The sequence below is a fragment of the Apostichopus japonicus genome, chromosome 21 (genome assembly GCF_037975245.1).
Source record: "Apostichopus japonicus isolate 1M-3 chromosome 21, ASM3797524v1, whole genome shotgun sequence".
Taxonomy (NCBI): domain Eukaryota; kingdom Metazoa; phylum Echinodermata; class Holothuroidea; order Aspidochirotida; family Stichopodidae; genus Apostichopus; species Apostichopus japonicus.
The window spans coordinates 18,103,489-18,130,442 of record NC_092581.1 but is presented as its reverse complement, the minus strand read 5'-3'; the positions used below and the strand labels follow the sequence as shown (position 1 = coordinate 18,130,442).

At 36.9% G+C, this 26,954-nt stretch overlaps 2 protein-coding genes across 11 annotated transcripts in view; one reads left to right on the top strand and one right to left on the bottom strand.

Annotated features, from left to right (window-relative positions):
* The window catches only part of LOC139962548 (kinesin-like protein KIF25), a 90,341-nt gene that overhangs the window by 39,656 nt on the left and 23,731 nt on the right, over positions 1-26,954 (bottom strand). The gene's annotated exons all lie outside the window — the stretch shown is intronic.
* LOC139962546 (dynein axonemal heavy chain 5-like) overlaps positions 1-26,954 on the top strand; it is an 83,924-nt gene that overhangs the window by 42,041 nt on the left and 14,929 nt on the right. For 4 of the 10 annotated variants that reach the window (XM_071962635.1, XM_071962643.1, XM_071962639.1 and 1 more), the window contains 27 exons: positions 419-517; positions 2,921-3,171; positions 3,496-3,741; positions 4,318-4,470; positions 4,928-5,041; positions 5,382-5,548; positions 6,032-6,218; positions 6,941-7,048; positions 7,404-7,543; positions 8,370-8,501; positions 8,924-9,125; positions 9,882-10,021; positions 10,313-10,560; positions 11,011-11,156; positions 11,826-12,072; positions 12,626-12,646; positions 14,205-14,222; positions 15,577-15,783; positions 16,021-16,262; positions 17,203-17,217; positions 20,350-20,552; positions 21,840-22,077; positions 22,571-22,753; positions 23,122-23,277; positions 24,131-24,340; positions 25,100-25,245; positions 26,288-26,473. In XM_071962635.1, the coding sequence (XP_071818736.1) occupies positions 419-517; positions 2,921-3,171; positions 3,496-3,741; positions 4,318-4,470; positions 4,928-5,041; positions 5,382-5,548; positions 6,032-6,218; positions 6,941-7,048; positions 7,404-7,543; positions 8,370-8,501; positions 8,924-9,125; positions 9,882-10,021; positions 10,313-10,560; positions 11,011-11,156; positions 11,826-12,072; positions 12,626-12,646; positions 14,205-14,222; positions 15,577-15,783; positions 16,021-16,262; positions 17,203-17,217; positions 20,350-20,552; positions 21,840-22,077; positions 22,571-22,753; positions 23,122-23,277; positions 24,131-24,340; positions 25,100-25,245; positions 26,288-26,473 (4,405 nt within the window). The remainder of the gene's footprint in view (positions 1-418; positions 518-2,920; positions 3,172-3,495; positions 3,742-4,317; positions 4,471-4,927; positions 5,042-5,381; positions 5,549-6,031; positions 6,219-6,940; positions 7,049-7,403; positions 7,544-8,369; positions 8,502-8,923; positions 9,126-9,881; positions 10,022-10,312; positions 10,561-11,010; positions 11,157-11,825; positions 12,073-12,625; positions 12,647-14,204; positions 14,223-15,576; positions 15,784-16,020; positions 16,263-17,202; positions 17,218-20,349; positions 20,553-21,839; positions 22,078-22,570; positions 22,754-23,121; positions 23,278-24,130; positions 24,341-25,099; positions 25,246-26,287; positions 26,474-26,954) is intronic. The other 6 variants (XM_071962642.1, XM_071962644.1, XM_071962640.1 and 3 more) reach the window with 5 other exon arrangements.

Genomic DNA, 26,954 nt, shown 5'->3' with positions numbered 1-26,954 from the left:
AGTGACGTTTTGTTCGTGTCGCTACAAAGTGCAGACAGTACAATAATGAAACGCGATACCTTGTTATCTTTAGCTGGACCTGAGATGTCCATTGCTGTATTGTTTGTACACTGTGCTGTGGGTATTGACTGCAGCTGTATGTACTGACTGTACACTAGTGTCTAATTACCGATGGTAGCAAGCTGTGTGTGTGTATTTTCTGGGATCGATGGTGGTGTCTAACACTTCTGTTACACCTCATTCGAAACTAGGTCAGATTACCGGCATTAGACGTTTCTTTTTGAGCGAGTCTTCACACCCTTTAAAGTTGGATATATTTGAGCGGAAGGTTAGAATTGAAATTTTATCTTTGACAAGTCTTCCTTAGAAGTAGGTTTTGTATAATAATATTTTCTTTATTTTATTTTGTTTAAAATAGATCCCAGCGATCAAGTGACCAAACGTCTAGTTTTCTCCGGAGCTTCGACTGCCACAGACCTTCAGCAGTTTATCGAAACCAACATATACCATCGCCAAGGTACAAGTTGTTCTATCTACCAGTATATGCTTCTAATACTTGTAAGAAGTCACAATTTCATTGCAAAAAGTAGAAAATCTTCATTTTTTGCAAGGACATTATTTCTAAATTACTTGAGCATATTTATGAATCATAACACTTTCTTGATAACTGAGTTTAATCTTCCCTAGATGCAGTGGCGTAGCTACGGGGGGGCCTGGGGGGGCCGAGGCCCCCCCATGAAATCGGCTGGCCCCCCCACTGGCCCCCCCACTGGGAATGGGGTAAAAAAAAAAACACTCATCAGTGCGATTCGCTAATATTTTTTGTTCAATAATTTGAGAAATAGAGTTACACAATTTTCTCGTCTGCATCTGGCAGAATAAGAATAATACAATATCTGTAGTAATCATGAGAATGGTCACACAGCATGGCATGGCAATGGTCGATGCGACGATTGCGACCATACACCACGAACCTTGTTGTGCTGCGTGATAGCGATATCTGCTGAAAATATGTTCAGTGCTTCCACCTAGCGCAACAATCTATCAAAAGATTGGCTCCGTTTGTTCTGAGCCGAGGTATCAGGTATTCATGGGCGGCGATCATGGGGGGGGGGGGGACGGGGGGGACATGTCCCCCCAATATTTTAGGTGGGGGGATATAGTATCTTATATCCCCCCCCCCCAATATTTGGTGGCATAGTTTTTTTTTAAGCATATGTTTTGTATTTTTTTATGATATCGCTAGTAATTTCAAAATAGAAAATGCTTAGATGCAACTTACAAGGCCTGGGAAGTGCCATTTCCAGCGATCTGGGAGGCATTTTCGGCCAAAATTTTCTTTTGCGCTTCGCGCCAACTTATGGTGGCGCTACGCTTAGAAAGTCTGGGTACAAGCTTTGCCCCTCCCTTGGCAAATTCCTCGCAAAGCGCCTGTCTAACCGTGTCACAATTTGTTACTATATATGACCGAAAGTAGTTTTTACTTTTTTTTCTCGAAATGAATAGCTAGACGGACCGCATCCGTAATGAAATTTGGTTTGCATCTTGTGTATGAGTGTAAGTACGTACAATCATACATAGGATCCACATCGATATGGGTTCACTGGGTTTCCATTTGGCCTTTTTCCTACAAGATTTCTAACCGCAGGTGCGTAGCCAAGGGAGGGGGGGGGGAGTGAAGGGGTGGAGACCGCCCTCCCCCTCGAGCATATTTTTTGGGTATTTTCTATGATATCGAAGTTTTATAGTAGCCGTTATAAGAGGTTTTAATATTTGTACACCAATAATTTAACTGTGTCTGAAATTTCGAAAATCCCTTGACCAACATTCTTCATCATAGTATACTTCCCTCTACACTCGTACAATTTTGACCGGTCTGTTAGTGGTTGAGGGGGGTTTTCTATATTGGTTGTCCATAGATGAAATTTAGTGCAACATTATGGGTATGTTTTGAAGTGAATTTATTATTCAAATTCTGAACAAATAATGGGCTTAAAACCTTGAAAAGTGGGGCTGACGGGTATTGTGGGGCGTTACGTAGAATTACCTACAAATGCAATGAGGTCGAACATGATGTGTGACTGGTGACAATCTTGACAAAAGGTTATGAATGAAAAAAAAAACTATTAGGAAAAACTTGGTTCTCAGGCAAAAGTGTACATCTGGTTGGTCATTTTCAAGCCCGAGAAGTGCCATTTCCGGTCATCTGGGGGGCTATCAAAACCAGAAATTTTCTTGTACGCTGCGCGCCAACCAATGGTGGCGCTCCGCTTTGACAGTAATTCGCCTGCATCCAAGCAGATGTCCCCCCCCCCCCCCAATATTTGAAACAGATCGCCGCCCCTGCAGGTATTCATATATTGCCTCGAATCAAATGAATATATGTCATTGAATATTCCACAAAACAACTTTTTTATGGCCACGAAACTGTCGAAACAGGATTTTCCACTACTGGTAGAGATATAAAATATTGGGAATTCTGAAATTCCTGCAAATGATGCCAACTTCCCTCAAGTTAAAAGTCTGGTTGAGTTGGCAAGGCCAGTCAGCATGAAAGAGAAAAAACTTTTTTTGCATTTCTGTCACCAAAGTTGCACATCTTTTTGGTTGCTATTTTGCCTCACAGGTGCCATCTCCTGCGATCTGGGGGGTGCTGAAATCTCAAATTTTCTCTGTACGCTCCGCGCCAACCATGGTGGCGCTCCGCTTAGATAGTAACCTCCGGCCCCCCCCACTAGAAAGAACAGCCCCCCCATGGCCCCCCCACTCAAAAAATCCTAGCTACGCCACTGCCTAGATGTTTCCACGGAAAATCAGAGAAGGATTTTCATTTTGTACAAAATGATAAGGGCTTGAGTCTTAAATATGCTAATTAGTGCCTTTTCCTTTGTTTTATTTTTTAATTTATTTTTTGCAATAGGTTTTGTCTACGGAGCAAAGGACAACAAAAGACTCCAAGTGTTCATCGACGATCTCAACCTCCCTCCAGAAGATGAGGGCGGTGTTCAACGGTGTAACGAGCTACTACGACAGCTACTCGACGACAGAGCTTTGGTCGGGCTCCAGAAACCATTTGAATGGCGTACCATCGAAGATCTAGTCGTTCTTTCGTCTTTCACCAAAAGTCACTTTCCGAGCGTCGTCAGTAAGGCTCCAAGTGATAGGCTCATGGTAGGATTTCCAGGCGATTCCACGTTCAGTATTTATGGAAATTTTTTGCAATTGCAAAATTGTACACACAGAGTACAGTATCCTTACATATACACCGACAGCAATAATAATTTTTACTTTATGGTGTGTCAAGTGTTGTAAGGAGGATCAATTGCAAAAAGGTTGTCCATAATCATGTCATGGAATGTTCTTTTTATTAAAATTTTTTATTTTATTCCCTGTATTTGATACTGACATTGCACCCAGCTGATTCTTCTTTTAATAGTAAGTAATCGATCTTTTGTATTTTAATAAAAACTTTTACAACTGATGGTTCATTGACAGAGGCATTTTGCCGTGGTGTTCTTACCAGAGGCCAGAGACTCAACCCTTCACGCTGTTGTGGATGCATTACTTGATGGGAACATGACCAAACATAACGGTCAAGGACTGGCTCAAGAACTGCATGATGCTATCGTCCATGCATCCTGCCAGCTTCTGACCACCGTCCAGAATGTCCTTCGACCGTCCACTGTACTGGGAAGGTTTCATTACATGTTTACACTTAGAGATATTACCAAAGCTTTCCAGGTCAGTAAAGAGTGCAGAGAATGTTATATTGCAACTTTGAGATCAACTTTGGTAACCACTGCATTCATGAAAGATTCCCAAAGCTCTTTAGTTGCCAATAAAGGTATCAACATTACTCTCCAAGACAAAAAAGGATACAACCACCATCAATTATTCTAAAGATAACAAATAAATAATATTTGTAAAAATTAATTGTAAAATTTGTTTGTGCATGTTTGTATTTTTTGTATTGGAATTTTATATCATGAAAAATGCTATTTCTTGTGGCAAACTTCTGTAAGTCACAAACCGTAAACACTGGACTAATGGTGTTGAAATTCACTTTAGGTTAACAAGTCCCCTTTCCCTTAAGTTCCTCTTAAGTTAACAAAAAATCCAGTAAATTGATAAGAAAAGTTAAATTTTAACTTTTTTAAGAAAATTAGATTTATACCGATATCCAGCATCATATATATCCTTGTAACTGTTTGTTACTTTAGTGATATTTCAGTCATGAATTATCAAGTGTTTCTGAGAAAAAAACATTTTTCTATTTTTTCTAAACTTAACCTGTTTTTTTTGTCTTCACAATTATAGTGTCTGATGAGGTTATCAGAGGAGGCGAGGGGTGAGATCAGTATGGTGGCCTCCCTCTGGCGTCACGAGGTGCAAAGAATCATGAGAGACAGACTCTGTAGGAAATCTGACCTCAACTGGTTCGATCAAAACCTTCAAGAAGTTGTCAAAGCTGTAAGTTATTCCACTTATATTTTGGCCCTTCTAGTGTAAACTAGGGAGATTTTATTATTGTAATAAATCTCTCCAATTTGTTTGAGTTTTAACTCATTTGTGGAAATTTTCATAACTGAGTCATTATATTTCTAATTTTTGTTTCTTGTTTGCAGCAAATATCCAACCCTGGATTACATTATCAGTTCTTATTTTCAAGCTGTTCCGATGATATAACGTGACCATAATGTGGGTCTATTTTCTGCTTGTAGAATTTATGATGAACCCTCAATACGCGTTTATTTAGTCTTTCACTGACACTTCGTGACGGCTCTTTAGATAATAAATTTGAGAGACATTGCCCATTAATAACTTGTGGTGTTTAACATTTATTTAATTTTTGTTCACCATTTTCATTTTGCTCTTATATAATTTATATTTAATATTTGATAACTTTTTGATTATCATTTTCTGACAGTATTTTCCTCAAGTTGAAGAGGGGGAGGGTTGGTACGAGGATTTCGTAACCTTTCCAATTGAACCTAGAGCTTATCAACGACCAGTCACATCCATGTCACAGAAGACCATCAGGGTGAGTAGGTCTACCAGTCACAGTCACACAAGTCACACAAGAAAAAAAAAACATGAGGAATATATCTGCATTCATTCATCAAAATTAATTTGGCCTGCTGTGTTATTTGGGAGTATCTCAATTGCCTCAATCCATCCCTAAAAAGTTTCTTAGTTTTCAGGAGACAGACTTTTACTATTCAAAGTGATTGATTGATAAACTTATTGATTGATTTTGTTGGTTCCTATAAACAGCTTCCTTTTCGTGCATTAAATATACTCTAAATATTTTATGATCTTCAAACATGAATTGGTTTTTACTTTGATCCAGATATGTCAACATTTCTTTTGCCACTTCTCAGGTGGTCCTACAGCCGGTTCCTACCCTGGAGCAGGTTCATAAATGTGTCCATTCACATCTGACCAGATACAACGAGGAGTTTGGTAATGTGACCATCAACATCATGCTCTCAGATCATGTGATCTATCATGTGATCAGGATACATAGAATCCTCAGCTTCCATCATGGGTAAGGTGGACAAGTTTGTATTTGTCTTTATTAATTATTTAAAAAACTTGTAGTGGAGTAGGATTCAAGACAATGATCTCAGTCAAGCCTTGTGCTAGACCAATTCTTAGTTTCTTAACTCTTCAAAAATGTGTTTAACAATTTGTTTTTGTCAGCGTTTTTTTGATCATATGTTTGTAAAATTGAAAGTACAAGTCAAATTTTTTATTGCCATTTTCCTTCATGAAAAGTATCTGTAGAAAATGACAGAAATGATCTATTAACTGCAGTCGTCTAAAATGTTTGAAGTTTTTTGTTTATTTTATCAGAACAATATATATATTTTATTTATGTTGTACAGATAATGATCGGGTTCAGTTTGTCTTCGTTTGAATGTTCAACTAATACGCTGCATTGTGTTTATGAGGATTACATTACTGTGTTATTGTAGATAATTAATGTGTTAATCAATGAAGAGAAGAAGAACATTTCTAATCTTTCCAGGGGTAATATGTTGATGATTGGTGCCATTGGTAATCACCTGACCACGCTGGTTAACCTGGCGCTCCACGTCGCCGACATGCCCACTCATCCCATCGATAGCTCTCGGAGTAACACATTCTTCGATGGACTCAGGTCGGCTGTGAGACTTTCTGGAACAGAAGGAAAAATGTTGACTCTACTGTTTACAGTAAGTGTCAAATGCTTATATAGCCATAAGTAAGCCAACTCAACCCCCCCCCCCCCTTCACTGTGTCTTTTGGTTGTATGGAATGAAACTGGGCAATGATCTCTGGTTACATAGTATAGAAGGTTCTGTAGAGTATGACCAACATTTCCAGGAAGAAAGAAATTATGGTATTTAGAGTAGTATTGGCAAAGAGTTAGAAGGGCAATGAAAGTTAATTTAAAACCCTATCCATGTGATGATTGTGGATGAACACCAGCTGAATATCAAATTGTCTCTTTTCCAAGATAGTTCAGAGAACACGGCGCTCCATTCATATAGTGTAGCCATGACAAACAGAGATGCTTTGAAAGAACAGAGCAAAACTTCATTTTCATGTTTCACAAGTTTACCAGAAACACCAAATTCATGAAAGACTTTGCTGAACAACACTGCACAACAGATAGGTCAGCATAATCTAGTTTCTTGTGAGGTATTCAAACAGGAACCAAATGAGGTTGTGGGGTGGGTCACTAAAGCTGCTACACGAACTTGCACCATTACTTGCATCATCACTGTAGATACAAAACTCCCCCCCCCCCAAAAAAAAATTGAAAATGCCCCAAAGAGAAATTGACTGAATCAATTGGGAAAATTGGGGAATTGGGAATCCTCCACCCCCACCCCCCATGTTTAACAACCTAGTGCTGACACTGGTGCCAACACAATCATTCTTTCACCAACAGGGAAGAGATCTGAGGCAGAAGGAGTACTTGAATGCTGTTAACAGCCTCCTGGTGGCTGGAGAATACCCACAACTGTTCTCAAATGATGAACTGGAAAGCTTGCTAGCGGTGAGTATATCACATTTAAGTCGTAATCTTTCAGGGACAGTTTTCAAAGTGAATGCATAATCTTTCCTTTATACATCACAGACATGGTTTTAGTCTTCTTAGTATGTCTAAAAGTTTCAATTGTTGCAAATAAATATTCTGAACTTGCTTAACCCAAAGTGACTCTGTATCTGATCTCAAGCCCTTTCTTCCCCACACTATCCCTCCCTAGCTACCGTTGCCCCTCCCCTACCATTGCCCCTCCCTTACCATTGCCCCTCCCACTCGCATTCATTTCCCTTCACATATAAAATATATTAATCCATGCTATACACAAGTATGATGATAAACCAGTTATTTTATTTTCCTTTTCCAGGCTTTGACTCCAGCTATGAAGAGAAATGCCATCAACACAATGATTGATCCAATGAAGTTCTTTGTGTCAAGGGTCAAGACTAATTTGCATATTATTCTGTGCATTCCTCCAACACATCATCTGCTCAGAATTGCTGCAAGGTTTGTTGTACATCCATTTGTCAAACAGTAGTGACATTTTCTTGACAAGTTTTAAGGCCAAATTCAGAACCGTGAATTGTCTTACTGTAGATATACATACTCTTTGCCAAGCCCATTCTCTCTTTCTGTTATAAACACAGTTTGGCATATGACTTAATGTCTGTTTGAATTGTCAAAACTAGATATTAGATTTGTGGTATGTTGTAGTTATTAAACAGAACTTTAGCTCATCAAATAGATATAGATAAAGATTTGTGGTATGTTGTGGTTAGTAATCAAAAGTTTAGCCCATCTAGAACTTGTCATTTCGTCATTTAATTTAAAGTGAGTTTAAGTCAGGTTTGTGAACTTTAGTGTTCACACACCCTTATTCACATCTTGGAAGTTTTAATATTTAATGTCATACTTTGTTGGTTTTTGTTAATAAGTCTTTTGTTTTTAGGTTTAGGTAATATATATTTGTTTTGAGGTTTAGAGGTAATACATTTTTGTTTTTAGATTTTAGTTAATAAATTTTTGTTTATAGGTTTAAGGTATTAAATTTTTGTCTTTAGGTTTTAGGTAATGAATCTTTTGTTTTTGTATCTTCATGATTATTACAGAGCATCTTTCAAAATTGTAAAACTTGATGTTAACCAGAATTTTTCCTCAGTTATTTGGGTTTGTGTCTTTACGTAAGCAAGTTCATGGTGTTTCAAACTATATTCAGCTATCCTTCATTTCTGTCTATTTGTAAATTATTAATCTTTTGGAAGATTTTGTAGATTTTTAGAAGATTTTTAAAAACTTCAATACTGTTTATTTGCTTAATTTATTTATTACTCAGCCAATACCCTGGTTTACTGACTGGCATGCAAGTGAACTGGAACTGTGACTGGGCCCCAAGTGCTCTTTTAGGGGAAGCTAAATACTTTATGCAGAAACATAACCTGGCCAGAGAATTCTCTTCAGAAATCAGGTGAGGACAGATCGAGTCGTTAAATAATATTACATAATATCATAAATAGCAATCGCTTATTGCCATCATTATAATTATTGAAGGAGAGTACAAAATACATTGAGATTAAAAAATAATATAAAATGTATTCCGTTCATTCTTTTCATAAGATATTGTATTCCCAAATAAGCAAACACATTCAATAAACTGAACTGTTCTATCACTCAAAGATTGTTATTCCATTCTATTATTTTAATCTTTCTTTGTTTCCTTCTTCTCATGTCACATAATTTTTATGTTGGAGGAGCTTTCCAATTCAGTTGTATTTAATCATCCATTCTGTATAACTATATTATATTTGTCCTTATTTAAGTTAGTTTTTTATAGTATTATTTTAATAAATAATTAAATAATAATTCATTTGTATATTTCTCTATATTCAGGGAGAATCTGGTAAATTGTATAGCCGGTATCCATGGTTTCGTACTTCGAGACTGTAACCAGATTCCGTGGGCTGGGAGTACTGATGACACGATTACAATCACCACACTAAAGCTGCACGGCAAGAAGGAGCAGGTGAAGGCAGTATCCACAGAGGTCCCCAACCTTCCTTACACTAAGGCCATCCTAAGAGAAAGAATCAGGGTGAGTAGAATAACACCTTCATGAACAAGGAAAGATCATATCCAGGATGTATCCAGGGATGATGTTTGTAGCAGTATCCTCTCAAATGCTCCTCCTCCTCCTCCTCCTCCTCCTCCTCCTCCTCCTCCTCCTCCTCCTCCTCCTCCTCCTCCTCCTCCTCCTCCTCCTCCTCCTCCTCCTCCTCCTCCTCCTCCTCCTCCTCCTCCTCACCACCCTCCTCCTCACCACCCTCCTCCTCCCTCCCTCCCCACCCTCCTCCTTCTCCCCACCCTCCTCCCCCTCCCCACCCTCCTCTTCCCCACCTCCTCACCACCCTCCTCCTCACCACCCTCCTCCTCCCCACCCTCCTCCAAAATAATAAACACAGAAGAAGACAGGTTTGAGATGGAATCAGAATCATGATATTGTTACTTTATGCAGTTTCTTTGCCAAACTAATCTCTCTATTTTCCTTTTAGAATCAGTTTGATATGTGATTTAACAGAGTATAGTTTTTGTCCCTAGGTCACCAGTTAGTCAAAATTTTTCTATGCTCCTTCAAAGTATTTTAGGACTTCTTATTTTTTTGAGATGCTAGCCTTCCATTCTTTTGCCAATTTCATTGTTTAAACAGTAATGAATTGATGCAATTCTTCTACCTGTGGATGCTTGCTGCAATCCTCCATCCATATACGTGTGATCTCTTTAAATGTTTATAATAGTGGTGGTTGATCAAGCAGCTGTTTACCTTGATATAAAACTCTGTTTTTGTCTACAGATGAACCATTACAGCCCAGCCAATCCTGGCAAGCATGAATTGTTCGTTGGTCCACGGACATTCCGTAGATTCATGGACTGTTTCAGATATATTCTGAATAAAAAGAGCAAAGAAAACACATCTAAAGTCAGCAAACTCAGGTATGATCACATCAGTATCTCTTTATTTGCGGAAAAAGATGAAATGAAATCGTTTGCGAATGCCGTAGCAAAATCAAATAAACTAGCTCACAATAATCATAAACACTATCTGCTCTTTTGCAAAACACAAACAAACCAACAAACAAACAATTTAACAAAACTTACTGAAGGATATTTTGCTTGTCTTCTCTTAAAACTCCTATTATAACTTCCAAACATTGTCTCATCATCAACAAATTAATTTAATATAAAGTCAATCAAGCCAGCTGTTTCATTTTGTCTTATTTTCAGGAAAGCTCTTTCTTGTCTGTCTCGCACCCATCACGACACCAAGGTCAAACGACAGGAGATTAAACGGCTCCAGGTCCAGTATGAAGAGGCGAGCGCCAGAGTGGCGGATCTTCTCAAACAGCTGACGGCAAAGGCCACCGTCCTGGAGAAGACAAAAGCGCAGTTTGAAGATTGTAGCCTCAGCGCCTTCTTACAGATGAATGATATAGAGAGCGAGGAAGACATAGAGGATGAACTTCTCGCTGAAGGTTTGTTCTCAGTTCTTTCAGATGAGGCCTGGTCCACATTCACAAATCAGACAAAGGTTTAAGCCTTTTTAGACCCCCCCCCCATTCAAAAAAAGAGAGAAAAAATGGAAGAAATTGGAAAGAAGGATTTTCACTTTGAAAGTTTAGTATTTATCTGTAGGTGTAACAGAAGATTTATAAGAGCAATAAAAACTGTTTGGTATGAAAATAATAGTCTCCTCTTTTGTTAATCCTTTAGTTAATTTGCCTGAAGTTAGGATGGATGTCTTTTACTCATCTCTCCAAATAGTTGGATTTGGTAAATAAGTTATTATCAAAACAGTCCAGACAAGCCACCAGTTTTGAGGAGGTGAGATCTCGTACAAGTTTGCTTATGTTATTATGCTTGGTTTTATTAACAACTACAATAGTGTTTAATATTGTTTTTTGCACTTTATTACTAACTCGCAGAGGAACGGGATGAGTACGATCGTGAATTTGAGAGACTTCGAGAAGAGAACTTGAAGACGAGAAGAGTTGCCATCGAGGAGGAATTAGCAGAAGCCCAGCGGACAGTTACAGACTGCAGAAATACTCTACAGAAAGCCAGAGAACAGGTAGCGTATTACTACAACCAAGTGTAATCAGGGTTCTTGCATTACAGTGTCTGTGGCTACTTTTCCTCAATGCAGGACAAATGGTTCTAATGAAACTATCTTGATATACCAAGGTGTTGATAATTGGTTACACTACAAATTTAGTTTAGAGATCTTCAATATCAGAGAGCCTAAAATATGGTTATGATAAAAATCTTTGTAACTGCTTGACTAATATGTCTCAGATTTGGTAAGAAAGTTGTCTGTAATAGGAAGGTTGTGCCTTGAAGACCTGCAGAATGATAGGTCAGTGAAAGGTCAGAAAGGCAGAGGTGGAAGGTCAGAGGTGGAAGGTCAACTGGAGAGTAAGAAGAAAAATGCTTGGTTTTGTTCACAGAGTGGAGTTTTATTATTATTTGTTTTATCACATAGTATAACAAGGTGAACAAGACAATATAACTGCAACTAAGTAAAAAATGTGAAAGGATGTCAACTAAGAAACCCTTTTGGGCTTAAACAAATAGAGTACTCCCATCAAAGAAAATAGAGTTCATAATTGAAGGTTGTGAGTTTAAATATGTTATTATGTATAAACTCGTAATCAATTGTTCGTGAAGGGTGTTTGCGATGAGATGCAACAATGAGGATGGCATTCACGTTAAGAGTTGTTCTCACACATCTGAATCTCAGGTCTACTACTGGAGGGATCAAGTCGACCGAACTTGCATCGAGAAAATTCGATCCTACCAGAACCCTCCTCAGATTGTCCTTCAGGTCATGGAGATGGTGATGGCTTTATTCAAGAAGAATAAACCGGCCTCCAGCGGTCACCATCGCTCAGCGACCGAGCGTCTACCGAACGAAGATGCCTCAATTCTCTCAGGATCCAGTAGCCCAGTCGCTAGAAGCCCTACCAAGATGACAGGCAAAGTTAGAAGTAAGTGCTTCACCACAGAATTTCGCAAACCTCAGAATTGCTAAAGAAATTATTTTATTAATTTTTCTCTGGATGTAGATATTCTTGTTGTCTTATAAACACACCTTTCGATGAAGGTAGCTTTGCAGTATATCTGTTTGAATTGCTAAAATGTAGAAAAAATATAGAAAACTTACTAAAGTTTGTAGTTCTGTAACCTGACTAATTTGACGATGAATGATAGTTTACAAATGCTACTTAGTCTTTATTGCTTCCTTAATTAATGATCTTTCTTTGATGTTTATCTAAAGTGCTAGCTCATTTAAATATTGCCAATATTCTCCAAAAGTACCTTCCTCTAAAGTTTCTAATCGTTCAATTTCCTTTCAGAAATTGAGCTAGGGTGAAGGCAAAAATCATTCACCCCCAAAAATGTCTATATATGAATTTTTTGAAAAGACAATATATCCTGGCAGTATGAAAAACAATGATCATATTTTAACGTTGGTGATATTGTTATTAATTTATCAATTCATTGCTGAGTCTGTTTAAGCTATTATTTATTCATCTGTAGGAGAGTCTCTGTACATCCATAGTAAGTTAGAATTATCTTCTTGCCAGCAAGGCTTTTTCCCATATTTATTGACTTTATTCATTTATTCTGAATTGGTTTTATTCATTTGATCAATATTTCCACCACAATAACCATGCTGCAATTATCATGTTTCATGTTTTGCTTAGTGTTCTTTAGCATTAATTAAAAGCAAAACCTATTTTGAATATTCAAAATTCTAAAACCTATATATTTATTTAGTCTACTTTGCTTAAACTATATTTACAAGTAGCTACTTTTATTGAAAATATATCAACTGAAGCAGTCATTTAGTAAGTCTATATTAATCCACAAATTAACCTCAATCAATCAGTGGACAACATCAATAATCTACTTGACACTCATCATTCTCAAGATCTGATGTGAGTTTATCTGCCTGAAAGCTGATGCATGCTATCAATCATTCAATCCCAAAACATTTATACCTGTATGGTGCCTAATATCCAAATTCAAGCAATTTTCAGTGTCGCTTAGAGTCAAGAAAATGCACCTGTGAACAGATACAGTCTTAAGTTTGATTTTAAAGGTGTTGACATTTAGGAGCTGGTTTAATGGTCAGTGGGAAGTATGGTAAGAAGCTATTTTTATGGTCAGTGGGAAGTATGTTTAGGAGCTGTTTTAATGGTCAGTGGGAAGTATGTTTAGAAGCTGTTTTAATGGTAAGTGGGAAGTATGTTTAGAAGCTGTTTTAATGGTCAGTGGGAAGTATGTTCCAAAAGCTCAGTAACTGCCACATAGAATGATTGAAGGTTGTACTGTAACAATAACTAAATAGTTTGACAACATCCTTCAATATTTATGATACATTTATCATTTATGCCATACTCAGTACACACATGATGTGTGAGTTGATAAACATTTTCACCAATAGTATGGATTTTTATCTATACTGGATCAGGTACCAGACATGAAGACATCATCCTTCAAGACCTTATGTGTGTCCACATATTCATAAATCCATTTAATACTCATCGGTCATTTTTATTATACTCATACATGACTCTAAACATGACTTTACTTTCCTTTCAAACTCATCTGGTGTTTCTTTAGGTGTAAAATAATTAGTATTAAAAATTTTAATTCAAGCATGTTCGTGGTATTGCAAAATAACATCTAAATATAACATATATATTATGTAGATATATATTAGTCACATTATTTATCCATCCCTATCTAAGTTTCTACATTTACTGTTCCCCAAACCTTATTCCCTGTTTCTTAGGAATACATTCTACCCAAAAATCACATTGTGCTCATGTGTCAGTGTTCTCTACAACAAGTAAAGGCTACTTTATAGCTAATCTAACTACCCCATTTTGACAGCCATAAACAAATAAAACTTCATAATGTATGTACCAAACATTCAACTCTTTTGTTTTGTGATGTTAGCTACAAAACAAAACAATCCATTCTTCTCATAGCTGATTTAAGCCTGTCACATTTCATGCTTCAAAGATTCTTTTTATTCTTTACCATTATGTTCCTTTTTTCATCAATATGAATTGCTTTTTATTTGGTGTTTCTAATATCTGCTGCTAAGGAGAATCAGCTACTGAGAGTAAGTACTAAATCTTTCTTACTGTTAGATTCTCTAAACCTTTGGCACTTTTTAATTGGTCACATTTTTCATTGGCACCTGTAAAGCGCATTGCACAAACCTGTTTAGCTTGGATTCTGCACTGTAAAAGACTTAACTATTTCTATGACATTATGACAAGTACAAAGAGGTCCATCATTGGAAGTTACTTTCATACCCGTAGGATTATTCAAATGATATTTAATGTAATTTAGTTTGACAGAATCTAGTAGTTTTATTTCCTTGTTCTCTCTGTTGTTAGAGTTTAGTTGCATTCATTATTGCATATAATTCAAACAAAATGAATTTGTTGATTGTGTGATAAAGAAAAGTGAATCCCTATATATTTTGTTATATTCTAGTTTTGTGTTTACTAATATCTAATCATATTTAGTGCACATTGTTTACTCTATACTCAAGCACTATAATCCTATTTTATCACCAAAGCAGCTTTTATCACTTTTATGACTGAACTTAATGCTGATGGGAATTTAGTTTCTTCTATCAATTATGCTCTTTTCTTAGGCATCTCTTAAGCTTGTTTATCATGGTGTTACCTTCTGTACTTTTATAATTAATTTCATAAGTTAAGCTAAAGTTTGGAAACCACCCACCATTTGTGAATACGTTGATACGTTACACATATTCATCTAATTGTGTGTACATGACATAAATCTTTGCACAACCAAATTGCTATGTGCACAATTCTATCAGCAAATTCTTTATCGTTAATTCTTAGTCTAATGAAATTTTTTAAATTGTAAGTGATGCCAGGTGAAAAGTTTTCTACAACTGGAAAAAAAAATTAAAGGGGAAATTTGTAACCAACTTTGAAAAGAGCAAAGTTTTTTTTTACAACTTTCCGGTCAGCTCTCTGTCATTGATTTACTTATGTACATTATATAAAAGACAATTATCTCCTGAAATCTCTTCCCTGCCGCTTTCTGGGTTGTGTGAAATCAAATTGGGGTGTGATGCCTGGTTACACTGTATGCAAGGTACTGTGGCTTCTGACTGGGTCCCCCAGAAAAGAAATGGCTATATAGGGATCACCACCAACTAGAAGCTGGATAGCTCAATTTGGAGAACACTGGACTTTTAATCCCTGAGGTCGTAGAGCTGTTTCAAATACCATTCTAGCTAAACCTGGTGAAGCTAAGACAGTTAGACTATTCAACATTTACCAGTCATAATTTGTTTGTGCATGTTTTCAATGGGAATGTCACAGCATCGTGAATGTTTGTTCCGTGAATGCTTTGTGAATGCTTTTTTTCAAAACAGAGCAAATTGAAATATCTATCAATATTTTTTTCCTGCTTCTCGTTTTCCTCCTCAGAGGGTAGAGATGCCTTGGATGAAAAAAAGAAATGGAAACAGATGCAGGTGTTAATGAACGACTCCGTCAAGTTTATTGAGATGCTTTATAACCTTGACTGGGAGAACGGACTACCGCCCTCTGTTATGACCAACGTCGAGATTTATTTACCCGCAAAGAAGGAAGGGGAGGGTGTTACTGGAGAAGGATCGCTACTAGATCTTCCAGGTGAGTGAAAAAGATTGAAATATTTGAAACTTTAAAACGATGATATTTTTTCTCTGCATTTAGAGAACATTAAAGTTAAATTCCACAGAGAAGGTAAACCAAATTCAGAACTTTGATTGTAACTTAAAAAATAGAAATTAAGTTTTTCTTTTGCATTTGACATTTGATCTATATTAATTTGATAACAACTGTTATTGTGAGTGTGTGAATGAATATATCTCTATTACTTTAAACAAGGAGGGCCTAAGTTACCTGCATCCTCTCGGAGGAGTCCCACCCCTGCAGGCGAGCAAATTGGTATCACCATCGGCGCTACCAGGTATAGCTCAGAGGACGCTGCCAATCTGGTTGCCTTCGTCTGTGCTCTCATGGAATATTCCTACCAGTGTGGACCGCTCCGAGATTCACTGAATAAGCTGGTCGACTTACAGAAGGAGAAGGAAGAGACAGAGAGATTGCAGAGAGTACAAGAGGAATTGGTAAGCATCCTCATCTTCGTTCGTTGATGTTAACAGGAGGCTTTCTACAAATATCCTGCTTGACTGGGGGCATGTCGACCCCTAGGGAGTGTGTGAAAAGTTTAGGGGCCTGCCCGGGGCCTTTGAAACATTGGTGTCTGTCAAATGTTGAATGGGTCCATCAACATTTAACTGACTGACATAAAAGCTGTCCAAGACAGAACAAAGTCTGAGGCAAAGATAACCAAACTCCTGACCTCAACACCAACCATGGTGGGGTTGAGGTCATTGGTATTACTATGTTGGGGCTTTCTGGAAAATTTCCTTAGTTGCCCATAGAGGTCAGTGACTGGAAGAAGCTAGGGTATATCCAGGATCTTCATCAGTAAAAACAGGAGCTAACGGAGGCGTAACGTTGTAACATCTCTTTGACTTGACCACAGGTGGTAAACTGTTGTTTGATAGTAGTAGGAAGAAAGATGAGGAAAGCTTAATGAAGAGATACATCAATGCAGTAGTTATAAAAAAAACTGATAATTTACTTAAGCAAAATCATAATGCATATAAATTTTGTCATTATTCAATATGCCATTTGAATATGTGACCGATTGTGTAAACTGATCCGATGTATTTCAACAGCTATCTCCTGACTTACGGAATCCCACAAACATTTGTGACAAATTTAAATCCTTTCCTCCAAAGACTTCCCCTGACCTCCAGCATGAGACTTGGCTGTACCAAATAATCAAAAGATTTGCTTGTTATGTTGATTCCTTTAAAAGCTCTTTGTGTAGGATTCTTGTACATACATTTTTAGTATCATAAGTTTGATTGATTTTGTGGATAATCTTCAAACCCTCTCCTTGTAAGTTGATGTATTTGTGTAGCAGTTCATCCTCTAATCTTTCTGTTCTCTTCTCTGTTCCCCCGCCTCTGGTGATTGTGTCTCTTCCCTGTATAGGAGAAGGACACAGTGGTAAGCGATTGCGTAATATCACACAAAAAGATGTTGCTTGCAGTATTTTAATATTGCATTTTTAATCCCTCTACCAACAGAACAAAGATACATGAGAAAATTAAAACGCATTTACTTATTGCTCTTATAACTGCTATCGATTATTCTTCAATTTCTTTCCTTTTGGGAAAATAATGAAAACTTTCTCATACCCTTCTTCTTCTTAAAGAAAATTTGATTGAGATAATCTTTGCTGTTGTTTTTCATTTGATGACTTCACCCCGGCACATAGGCTTTTCGTGTCTGCACTGCACTTTATCCATCAGTAATCTGTCTTTACTTTTCATTAATCATCTACTTAACTCCAACATCACTCATGACCAGATCAACATGCAGCTCCAACGATTTAATGGGGACTTTTTGTTAACTTTCAACTGATTTGTATTTACTTTGAACTAAAGACATAAAATGTGTCATTGTCCTGTATTTTATTCCTTGAAATGGTTATTTCAAGTCCTATTAATTGCAATGAAAATATATCTTTAACTTATAATACTATGCTCCACTTCTAGTAGAATATTTGAAGTAACATAGCAATTCAAAAACAGATTGGGCTAAGTAAATTAGTTTTAGCATGTCTGGTACAGGAGTGCCAACCAAAGTCATACTTATGTTTTCCAAAAGACAGAGTTGTTCCATTACTTAAAGAGAAAAAAATGTATTCAACAAATTTTAAAGAGAAAAAAGCAATGCAGTTCAAATGTCATATTGCTGAATGTCAGGCAGTAAAATGATGTTATCGAAGGAAGGTTGATATGCGGATACCAGAAATTTGGTTTTTGAGTGGTTTTTATTAGGAGAAACTTCATTAGATGGATCGCACTTACATAAAGCTATTACAAGACATTTATTACAAGTTAGACAAACAGAAAAAATCTTTGGAATTGACATAAAAAGCTAAATTTAACTCTCCAGGATAGAATGAGTAGAAGGTGACAAAGCTCAATTTGATTTGGTCAAGAAAAAGTACAAGAAATTAATGTTTCTTTTTATCAAGTAATGTACTAATCGAATAATTTATTAAACAATTTAATAATTGTAACTTGAAAATATGTGAGATGGAAGACTCAGGTAAGTTTTCAAATGAGTGAATTTAGCAAAGGTTTTGTGAGAGAGAATGAAACCAAGGAAAACGCAATTCAACCTTGGTTTTTACCTAAAGCCTAGGTTTGAAATTTGAAATGGAGTGTCGATGAATGTTTACAAATGTTCATTATAATTTTGAAAAGCATTGCCGTAAGAAATAAATTGCTGTCTTGATAATACATTGAAATGTGTTTTGAAGTGAGCAGGAGAATGGGTAGGGTAGTGTGCCAGTCATGTGAAAGGCATCTCATGAGATCTGTATTAATCAGTAAAACTAGTTCTATATAACAGTCTACCTAATACTAATGATGAAATAGAATACATGTAAACTCTCAAGATAAATGAGGCATTAAAGTTTTAATAAAGATTTAATCAACACAGGATAATAATGGTCATTACTATTACTGGAATATGGCATGAGTACTCTTCATGAAGTAAAATTAAACTGCTGATATTAATATTCTAAGCATTAAACGGAGGAGCTTACCTATGCTGGTATCCATTGTCAGTTAATATATTGATCATTTAGTCAGTGCATGTTAATAAATGATTTGATATGCATGATTTGATGCATATTAATAGTACTGTTGTCACCATGGTACCCTGACAATTGTTTATGAGCTTCATTTGAGTGCTTTCATAAATCATAGCATTAGTGGAATGATAATTAGTATGCCAAATGCTGATGTATTTGCCAAGTTTAATATAGCCATTAACATGCGCATATTCTTGCCACGGCTTTATCAGCGTACATTTTAATATCACTTAAGTTATGATCTTCTTAATGAATGAAGAGAAAGAGAAGGAATATAAACCTGCATTTAGCATCGAATGCCAAAGGTAATTGAATTGTTGCAGTCATTATATCTTAATAATTGCCACATTATGCAGTCATGTGTGCAGTCAATGTTCAAGGGGATAATTCATTCCTTCTACTTCTGCTTCTACTGCAACAAACAGAGTTAGGAATCAAGCCACTATCACTTTAAGCCTTCAACTTAAAACTTTTACATCTTTGAAATTCTTTGGGAACTCAAATGGTTATAGGCTGGTATAGCCACTGCTAGCTTGAATAAATTGACATTTACACATCTGCCGACAATTGTTATCAGATGGTCTGTAGTCACTTTTCATTTAAATAGGTTTACTGTAAGAAAGATCAAGGGCGTAGGAACCGGGGGGGGCTGGGGGGCGCCAGCCCCCCAGTGAAAAATGTGGAGGGGCGGAAGTATCATTCTGCCCCCCGCTTCGCAAGTCAGAAAACCCCTTTTTCATTTCCAAATGAGAAAAAAATCTCATTTGGAGCACCAAATTGCATCTAAGGCCTGGTGAAAATACAAAATTAAGTTTACAAAATGGAGTGAGTGTTGAAGTGTGCTATATTGCACCAAATTGCATCTGAGGCTACCTGGAAATGCAAAAAATTCCAAAGGGGAGGGGGACACCCCCTCCCCCAGGCCGGTCATCAGTCTTCAGCCCCCCCACTCAAAAGTACCTTCCTACGCCACTGAGAAAGATCATCATAAATTAGACTGACCTTAAATAACAGAATTGTCAACAGCTTATCCAAAAGAAATTGGTATAAACAAAATGTTGTGCACTTTCAAAACACTTTGTATAAAACGAATTAACATCTTTCAGAGAAAATGTTTGGTAATCATGGTTTAGCCTAAGCACTTTACAAATTCCTCCCCTTCTGCTATTCACTGTAGGAACTGTTGCCAAATGTGCCCCACCCTCTCACCCACCCCACCCCACCCCCACACTCCTCCATTATAATGAACAGAGGAAGACATGCTGTGCACTTAGTTTTTATGTAAGAGGGTTCGAATTAAGTGGGTGAGGGGGGGGGTGGGGGAGGTTGAGGATCCTGCAAAGGTACTAGGTAATGTGACTGATTGAGGGGGAAAGGTAATTCAAATAATTAGATGCCTATGCTTATGAGAAAGTTATCTTAGATTCAGTCAGAGTAACTACACAATATATTATTCACAAATTTATTTCCAGGCAGCGAAAGCTGAACCCGAAGAGGAGAAACAGGAGGAAGAAGAGGAGATAATTTACTCAGAGGCGGACATCCCGATGCTAGAGGAGGAGGTGACCAAAATGCAAGGAGAGTTTGATGCAGCTGTAGTGGTGAAGCACAAGCTGGATATTGAGCTGTCTGCAAGCAACGAAAGACTCAAAGCAGCCACAAGCATGATTCATAGGTAAGAGATGAAATATCAAAGAATTAATTACAGTAGATTATTAAAATTAGAGACAGTGGTCAGTTGTAAACTGTTCTTCAGAGAGAAAGGTTGAGTGAGAAATGAGTATAAGACAAAACACAACTTGTAAAGGACTGAGAAAGAGAAAAAGAGAGAGATAGAGAGATGAGCTATGAAATAAAAAAGAGAACAAGCAAATTTCCTTTGGAGTTTAATTTCACTTTGTCTGGTGAACACTTGCTTTAATAAAAATATATGTTTTCTGGTGAAATGAATTGAAGTAACTACATCATGGGACATGATGAAATGCTGAAATTGTTTTTCAAAACTAATACCAAACATTAAAAGTGATATTTTACCTTGTGGAGTATTAACTTGATTTGGTGTTCATGATTTGTGGAAATTCTTGCAGTTATATTGTGATCAGAGTGACACAGACAATGCATGGTAGCCTTTCATTGAATTATGGCACCATCAAGGTGGTGCGTCTATTTACTTCACTTTATAGTTTCTCTTATGTTCTTCAAAACAAAAAATTAATACCCTTGGAATGCTGGCAAGGGGTGGTTAAGCTAGACATTTGCCGATGATAAATTGCTTAGAACCCAGGAAAGCTATTATAGCAACTACTAGTTTTAGCCTGTTTGTCTGCAAAATATTGATGAAATAATTATAAATTGTTACAAAATACTCAAACTGTCACTCTTTAAAAGAATTGTCACTTCCTTGCTTTTTGTAGGAGGTTTTACATCATCAAACAAGAATTGTTGCCAATTAACGTAATTAGGAAAATAACAGATTTCAAAGTACCAGAAAATAAGATAAACATAACAGAATGGAATATAACTAGGGCACTACTTAAAGGGTATGAAGACTCGCACAAAAAGAAACGTCTAATGCCGGTAATCTGACCTAGTTTCGAATGAGGTGTAACAGAAATGTTAAACACCACCATCGATCCCAGAAAATACACACACAGCTTGCTACTGTCGGTAATTAGACACTAGTGTACAGTCAGTACATACAGTTGCTGTCAATACCCACAGCACAGTACTACAAACAATACAGGGATGGACATCTCATGTCCAGCTAAAGATAACAAGGTATCACGTTTCATTACTGTCTGCATTTTGTAGCGACAAGAGAAAAACTTCACTTGCAAGCAACGGAAAGTTAACTTTTTCAGAGCTCTGCACACGGTTTGCGGCGAGTCTTCAATGCCTTTAATTCTAACTGGTTTTGGGAAATATTGTAATACTTTCGATCGATAAATTTTCATGTTTTCAGTCTTCGTGCTGAGGGTCAACGGTGGAAAGCTTACGTTGACCAGAATGCAGAAAACGAGTGGCTCTTGACAAACTGTCTGGTAGCATCTGCCTATCTAGCTTATTGCGGGGCTATGACTCTGGACTCCCGTAACCGATTAGCCGACATCTTCAAAGATATGTGTGGTGAACATAAGTTACACGTTCCCAAGAAACAACTGTTCATTGATATACCTCTTATTAACTTTCTCTATGATGAGGTGAGTATGTTGTTCAACTCTTAGTATACTTTGATTATGCCCTTTGCCGGTATGACATGGTGATTACAAAAACTGAATTTTGAAACCTCAACCGATTATGCCTAATTGAGCTCGGAAGAATCATTTGAAGAAACAAGTGTAATTACGAAACTTGAAGTTTCATGACCCTGCTACAGTTTTGAAAGATTGTGATGTGTGTATAGTAATCAGCTTTGGTAGAATAAGCTTAGATTGAGATATTCCATGAATGTCTACCTCCCTCCCCTCCCTCCCCCCTCCCCCCCACACACACACATCATTGGCCTAGCTCACCCAACATCATTTGTTGCTAGAAGTTGACACGGTTTCCTTTATTTGACTGATAAATTAAGAGGATAACATTTGCAGTGTGGTACTTAAACCTATATTTTTTTTTCAATTTGGATGGTTTTACCTTTGCTTGTGTTTTTACTTTTGTATTTTATTTTTGTTTTGTTTATTATTCTTATTACAGGTTGAGATTGAATCTTTGAGGATATTGAAGCTTCCCAGGACAGAGAACTCAAACAACAATGCTTCTTTCATTCTTCAAGAGGAGAGTTGTAGTGCCTGGCCTCTCATCTGTGACCCTACCAGTAGGGTGCTGGACTGGTTATATTGTTACCTCAGTGGAAAACTGGTGATTGTCAAGTATAATGTAAGTATTGAAGACCATACTAATGGCTTGCTGGGCTGGTTACATGGCTACCATAGTGGCAAAATAGTGATGTTATGTATGATGTATTGAAGACCTAGCTACTAATGGAGGGCTGGGCTGGTTACATGGCTACAATAGTGGCATAATAGTAATGTTATGTATGATGTATTGAAGACCTAGCTACTAATGGAGGACTGGGCTGGTAACATGGTTATATGTTTGTGGCAAACTGGTGATTGTAAAGTACAATGTATTTAAGACCCTAGAAGTAGAGTGCTTTGATAGTAACACGGTAAGTAAGCTTGTATGTATTTAAAAGAAAAATACATCTAATTTTATGAAAACTGAATTTCATGATAATTTTTCAGGAGTTGAGGTCTCAGCTAGAATCTTGTCTAACTGAAGGAACTCCTCTAGTCTTGATGGACTGTGATCCAGAGGCTCTTGCAGAAGATGCTAGATTTATGGAACTTCTGAGACAGAAGAGGAGATTCTGGTCTGCCAATGCAGTCTTCAAAATGATGGTAAGGCTTTATTGTAACTTAATTATTCATATTGGATGTGAAGAATTCTTAGATGAATGTAGTTATGACTATACCAAAGGATAGAAAAAATAATAGAAAAGGGATTAATAAAATTGCTAAAGAAGTTATTAGGCCGTTAATTCACTTTACTTTGAATAAGCTGAATAAGTTATAGAATAGATTCAGTATCAGGTAGCAGACATTTGGTACAAGTACAACAGCACAAGTACAAAAGCAAGTAGGATTCCCCAGGGTATTTAGTGCAAGGCTTTAACCCTTGTACGAGTTAAAATCCATCAGTAGGAGTACAAATCCATGCATACAATACAAATCCATGAGTACAAATCCATCAGTTAGAGTACAAATCCATGCGTACGAGTACAAATCCATGCATTCTAGTACATATCCATAAGTAGGAGTACAAATCCATGAATACGAGTACAAATCCATGAGTAGGAATACAAATCCATGCATACGAGTACAAATCCATGAGTACGAGTACAAATCCATCAGTAGGAATACAAATCCATGAGTACGAGTACAAATCCATCAGTAGGAATACAAATCCATCAGTACGAGTACAAATCCATGTGTAAGAGTACAAATCCATGTATACGAGTACAAATCTATCAGGAGGAGTACAAATCCATGAGTAGGAGTACAAATCCATGAGTACAAGTATGAGAAAGGGTAACTCTTCTAGAAATATGTGTCCACGTAGAAACTCGCTTCAAAGTCTATCAGGTGGTAAACAAATGGATTTGATCTTTGTCGTTAGGAAGATCCTTCCAGGTAGGAAAACAATTGAATGTCTTCACATTCTTTACTTTTTACTTTATTATTTGTTTTTCAGGTGGCCGATCATGAAGTAGAGTGTCATCCAGGGTTCCATATTTACTTCCATACTACCTACTTCCCCCACCTACTGCCCCATTCACTGGCAGCCTACACCAGCCCTGTCTACTTCTATCAGGGGAGGGCAGATGTTGAAGAGGAGCTGCTGGACAGATTCATGGCTCTGGAGAAAGCTCGTCTAGATGAAGACAGAATCACAGCTATCAAGGTATTCAAATTTATCACAATCTTGTAATCTAATGAGAGCAGTGCTTTAATGAGTGCTTTAACTCACATAAACTCTCAAATCTCTGTTCATTTCTCTTCAGAGTCTTCAATTTACAGCTTTAGTTGTAGATTAATCAAAAGAGAAAAGAAAAGATATACAAGTTATTTTATCTCTTTTGGAAGTTTATCTCTAAAAGATTCACTCCTAAAACGAAAAATATTATTCTCTGATTCAGTGATTCAAATGTCATGTTAGTAAGTTGTTGAGCTTAATACACCCAGAAATTTTAAAAAAAATCAGATTAAATTACTTAACATTTTCATAATTCCCTGCAAAAGTCAGAATTTGTGAAAATGTATTACAAATTGGTAAGCATACTGGGCAGCATTAAGTATATTTAATTACATATTTGAAGGCCTACTACTAAAACAAGTGTCTGTAATAACACAAGTCTATATAACAGGTAATAATTTAAATAATAATTTAATAATAATTGAAAAATAATTGAAAATAAAAATAATTTATTCAGTATTGCTTGGCAAAATGCTTTGCAAATTGGTCAAATTACTATACAGGTGTAAAGGTGTAGAACAGTTTTTTTTTTACACAGGAACTTTAATATTTTATAAAAGACAAACACAGAGACTTTAAAACTGGTACACAAAATTTGAACACTAAGTCATTCCATGTATAATAACACTAGAATGACACTGAATATGTTTTTTGTAATTTTTTTATTTTTAACTATTTCTCATTAAGGAACAAATCTCTAACATGACACAGTTAAATGAGCTTGAGAAGCAGATGTTGGACTGCCTAGCATCAGATACGAGACTGCTAAATGACCTGGCGATGACCAGGAAACTAGCAGATATGAAGAAACATTATGATGAGACCTTAGAAAGGTAAGAAACTGCTTTTGAGGAAAATAGATTCTCATCAAGATTATTCCATATTAAATATTTCTTACTATTGTAACAGGTGGAAAATTCAAAGAGTAGACTAAGACACCATATGTGGTATTGTGTGTTCTTTATTGTGGATCTTGATGTGTTTGTTACCAAACAAACTCACATCTATAATAGCAAGTTCCCAAAAATTCCGCAACATATTTAACTCAGTGAAATAGAGGGCAGTATTCACAATTACATCTTAATGTGCCTTTCACACTATTTTTTCAGTCGTAGATTTATATAATACAGTACTGAAGCAGTTTTTGAGGAAATGTCTTCAAAGCTTTAAAACTTGATACGAATCAACAAATCCAGATGGCTTTAATTTCCACATTGATTACTTTTGTGTAAAAGCATACTTTTGTGTGTACTTGTGTAATCTTGTATCAACGTCTGTGTAACTTGCGTGTAAGTTTTCTGTAACTTTTGTGTAAACTTAAGTTTCAGCCTTTAATAACTATCTTGCTAGGATTAAAGGCATTGAAGACTCGCCCCAAACCTCTGAAAAAGTTAACTTTCCGTTGCTTCAAGTTAAGTTTTCTTCTTGTCGCTACAAAATGCAGACAGTAATGAAACGTGATACCTTGTTATCTTTTATCTAGACCTGAGATATCCATCGCTGCTATGTACACTGTGCTGTGGGTATTGACCATAGCTGTGTGTATCGACTGTACACTAGTGTCTAATTACCGACGGTAGTAAGCTGTGTGTTTATTTTCTGGGATCGAGGTGGTGTCTAACACTTCTGTTACACCTCATTCGAAACTAGGTCAGATTACCGGCATCAGACTGTTCTTTGTGCCCAAGTCTTCAATGCCTTTAAGTTTCAACCTATCTTGCTAGGATTAAACTGCAGGTCCTCTCTCTGTATACTATCGTTCACAATGTAAGTGTTTCTCTTTATTGGACAGACTGAGGTGGAAGGAGGGGGGGGGGGGGGTAGTGGAGTGACAAACAGTTGACATGTTCTGTGTATTATCATATTTCCATGCAGCCAAGAGAGAGTGCAGATATCTGAGAATGCCATTCACAATGCCAGGGAGGGGTACAGAGCGGTGGCTAAGAGGGGGGCCGTCTGCTTTGATGTTTCTCGCTCTATGGTGGAAATTAATCCTATTTACCAGACCTCGTGGCAACAGTTTCTGGAAGTTTACGACGTATCTATCAAACACTCAGAGAGGTGAGGAAAAACCTTAGAAATGATTGTAATAGCTATTTGATAAAGCAGCCAGGGATCATTTCAAACTTGAGAATTTCATATGTGATCTCTGAAACAATTTCAAAGTTGATGTATGTCCTTTTTTAATAATGATTATATTGTGTGTACACTGCTTTAAATCAGTTGTTTACCACAATTCAGCGATGACATATTGTTACAGATGAGGTTGTACCTCATAATATAACTTAATAATGTTTATCAAAGTAAAAGGAAAATAAACATAAAGCAAACACTGTTAGCAAACTGCTTATCCAATAAAGAGCCTGTGTAAGAGGATGTGTAAAAGTAAGTGGGCCTGACATTTCGATCCTAGCAGGATCTTCTTCATTCAGCCTCTGAAGAAGATCCTGCTAGGATCGAAAATTCAGGCCCACTTACTTAATGTTTATGCAGCCTTTATCATGGTAGTTGATGCTTCTTGAATGGTAATAATGAATGAGTG